A 3,918-nucleotide genomic window follows, 5' to 3' on the forward strand; every position below is an offset into this window, starting at 1 on the left:
TACTTTGTCTATAAATGTATCGGGCTTTAAGTATGTATTCAAGAAATGATATATAGAGAGAGAGAGAGAGAGAGAGCACATACTATATGCATGCCATAAGCTTCTTAAATTATTTTGTGAATTATTGCTTTTGTCTAGTTTCATGTTTAACATGCTTTTAGTATTATTTGTAATATTTAGTGATATTAAATCAAATGTATTGTAATAAAATCATATTTTAATACAAATATGAGCTTATACGTAAATTCATAGCAGACCGGGTTAATTAAAGTAATGCAGTCAGTATCTGGGTGGTTGAGGTGGTGTTGTGCAGTCGCAGTTTAATCGTGTTGAATGCAGTGAGTCTGCGTCTCGCCTGCCGGACTCTTCCTGGTTTGAGCTCTACAGCCGCCGCTGTCATCGCTAGAGCTCGTCTGTCTCACTGTCTCCAGAGTTTACCGTTTCGACGCGCTCTTTCTTCTTGTCGTTTTATTATAATGGAGACTAACGTGCTCTTGTCGCCCTGACAGGTGCGTTTCTCTGCGCCAGCCACATCCGAGGTGAGAATTCACACGATTTCATGTCTCTCGACTGTATATTCGGAGCTCTGGTGTTATATAGTCGGTCTATGTAAGGATGACTGACTGTTTGATTTATTTAAGAATATAATTCATAATTATAAAATAATGCTGAAACGCTCGGTGACGTCACGACGCCATCTCCTTAAGACGATAAACAACTCATTTATTAAGCGTTATGGAATTTGTTGTTTTAATCTTTGAACATCTGGATGATTTTGTATTATTATTCAACGTATTTATCTATTTTGTTATGTATGTGACCGTATTAATTTCTGTAATGGGTCAATACAGTAGGCACACAAACAAAAACGGGCTGTGGAAAATACATTTCACATGGAAATCAATATGAGTTACTTACTGCTTAAACAAGATATAGTCTTTATATAAATTTTACGTGTTTTATATGTTTAAGTTTAGTTCTCATACTCTTTTTGTTGTTTGTGTAATTTTAAAGTTCATATGTATCTAATAAGAAGTAATTATATGTAGCTAATAGCTAGTTTAGTTCAAGTAGGCCTATAGTGGTTAACAACTGCAGAGATGGAAATAATAATTCTGTGTTTTGGAACAAGAACACTATTTTGTTTACTGCTGTACACAAAGTAGATCGTATGCTTTGTGAATCGTTAACTTTTTGGCATTTCAGAGTATTTCCTTATGACTGAGCCGTTTGCTATTAAATAACCTTTCACATTTGATATGCCGTTGCGATATGGGAAGTGGTGATTATAGACAACATCCCTTTCTTGTCCTAAATTGCTTGTGAAGAAATGAAAGCTTCTGAGCGCTCCCACGTTTATTGCAATCCTTTTTTGCAACAGGCACACAAAAGGCTTCAATGATGTGATGAAATGCGCATTTAAAGCGTTTTAGAAGTCTATAATATTCTTCCTCTTTCTGTAGATCTTGGTTTGTGGTGTTTCTCATTCACCCGACCAGCAAGTTTCTTTTACCAACATACTTCTGCTGACAGATACACACTGTAGGTAATTTTGACTATTAGTTATTATTTTTGACTACTTGGTAACTGATAATAACACAATTTGCTGTTGTAGTGTGCTGCAGGTATGGGCTTCGCGGAGGATCTGTGGTGCCCTCAGGGTCACGCCGCCCTAATGAAACTACAAGACTCTGAGCTGCGTTTGATGGAGGTTATGAAGAAATGGATGACGCAGCGGGCCAAGAGCGATCGCGAGTTCTTCGTGCAGCTGCATCAGATGTCAGCCATTGTTGAGAAGCTGGAAGGATCTCAGCCCGGAGGAGGTCTCGACTACATCAGCCAGTTCAATAAGGTTGGAAGGATCTCCTTAGCAAGTATTAAGTTTCCGAAGAATTGTATTTGGAATTTCCAGTGATTGATTCCAATTTATATTAGAGATTTTAATGCATTTAGATGATATATCCATCTTGAAATGATCTGTGCTGAGTCTGAATCCTTACTTTCCACGTGATATTTAAGGGTTAGTTCACACAAAAATGAAAATTCTGTCATTATTTACTCACCCTCATGTCATTTCAAACCCGTAAGACCTTCGTTCGTCTTCGGAACACAAATTAAGATATTTTTGATGGAATCTGAGAGCTGTCTGACCCTGCATAGACAGCAATGCAACTGAAATGTTCCCAAGTCCAGAAACGTAGCAAGGAGATCTGTAAAATAATCCATGTGACATCAGTGGTTCAAATACGAAGCTACGAGAATACTTTTTGTGCGCAAAAGAAAAAACAGAACAGCATACGCTGCTTACGTTCAGTGGATATTCTCCAAAATGGCGCTACAGGGTGATGCGGAGGAGACTAATTGTTGAATAGTTTTTTTTTTTTTTTTGCACACAAAGTATTCCCGTAGCTTCGTATACTTGCGTTTTAACCCCTGATGTCACGTGGATTATTTAACAGATCTCCTTGCTACGTTTCTGGACTTGGGAACATTTCAGTTGCATTGCTGTCTATGCAGGGTCAGAGAGCTCTCAGATTCCATCAAAAATATCTTAATTTGTGTTCCGAAGATGAGCGAAGGTCTTATGGGTTTGAAACGACATGAGGGTGAGTAATTAATGACGGAATTTTCATTTTTGTGTGAACTATCCCTTTAACGCTTAAAGGCATAGAAAGTGCCCTGTTTCTGGAATGGGAAATTGCACTGTAACAATCTAAAAACCTGCTGCCAAAAGCCCTCAGGCTTTCTCTGATATTCTAGACTTTTTTTTCCTGCTGAACTTCCAACTGTTTAGACTCTACAATGATGCTAAAACCTCTAATTGAGCATAGGCCTAAAATTGCTTTATTTTCTCGGAGTATGCAATTTTTTAACATTTAGAATGCAAGTCATTTTTTGATTGTTGCTTTCACTTCAGAGGTGCATGCACCACAATCAAATATAATCATGCATTCACATTTTCAATGCCTACATCCTAAAACTTAATTTTCTCTCTCACAGTCGTGGAACGTGCTGGTCAGTCAGACGGAGAGCCTCAGTCGTATCATGCGCAAGCACTCGGAGGATCTGATGGTGGGACCCCTCAGCAAACTCACCCTCCTCATCCGGGACAAGCAGCAGCTGAGGAAGACTTACGGGGAACAGTGGAACCTTCTCAACCAGGAGCTGTGCAGGGTCAGCGCCACACGCACATCACTCTCACACACAGTGACGGCGCTACAGCGGGGCTAGGGGGGGCTATAGACCCGTCAGAATTTTGAATAGCCCCGGTTTACTCTTGACGTCATCAATATCATTTATTTTCTTAGCACCCCCACATATTGGTCTAGCCCCCCCCCCCCCTTAGCACCAGTAGAGAAAAAATTCTGGCGCCGTGCCTGCTCACACAATTACCGTTACACATTACACTCTAAACAATAAAGGTTCCCTATTGTCATCGATGGTTCCATGAAGAACCTTTAACATCCATGAAACCTTTTAAGGTTCTTTATAGTGGATAAACATTCTTTAGATTCTAAAATGTTCTTCACACTAAGAAAAAAAAGGTTCTTTGAGGAACTAATAGAATCACAGTGAAACCCCCCTTTTGGAAACTTATTTTTAAGAGTGCATCTCATACTGAAAGTCTTTTGCAACACTACAAACATACTTATTTACCATGACACATTTTCATTAGCAAGTTTATATATATATAAATATATATATATATATATATACACACAGTGGTGTGAAAAAGTGTTGGCCGCCTTCCTGATTTCTTATTTTTTTGCGCGTTTGTCACACTTTAATGTTTCAGATCATCAAACAAATTTAAATATTAGTAAAAGGTAACACAAGCGAACACAACATGCAGTTTTTAAGTGAAGGTTTTTATTGTTAAGGGAAAACAAAATCCAAAACTACATGGCCCTGTGTGAA

General features: G+C 38.6%; 1 protein-coding gene across 1 annotated transcript in view; it reads left to right on the plus strand.

Moving 5' to 3' along the window:
- The first annotated feature begins 288 nt into the window (after positions 1–288).
- The window catches only part of LOC107600721 (tyrosine-protein kinase Fes/Fps-like), a 24,592-nt gene continuing 20,962 nt past the window's right edge, over positions 289–3,918 (plus strand). Inside the window, exons 1-4 of the mRNA XM_016292679.1 lie at positions 289–539; positions 1,464–1,542; positions 1,616–1,852; positions 3,001–3,174. Of these exons, the coding sequence (XP_016148165.1) occupies positions 1,628–1,852; positions 3,001–3,174 (399 nt within the window). The 5' untranslated portion in view covers positions 289–539; positions 1,464–1,542; positions 1,616–1,627. The remainder of the gene's footprint in view (positions 540–1,463; positions 1,543–1,615; positions 1,853–3,000; positions 3,175–3,918) is intronic.

This window comes from Sinocyclocheilus grahami, unplaced genomic scaffold (genome assembly GCF_001515645.1).
Source record: "Sinocyclocheilus grahami isolate Dianchi unplaced genomic scaffold, SAMN03320097.WGS_v1.1 scaffold290.1, whole genome shotgun sequence".
NCBI lineage: Eukaryota > Metazoa > Chordata > Actinopteri > Cypriniformes > Cyprinidae > Sinocyclocheilus > Sinocyclocheilus grahami.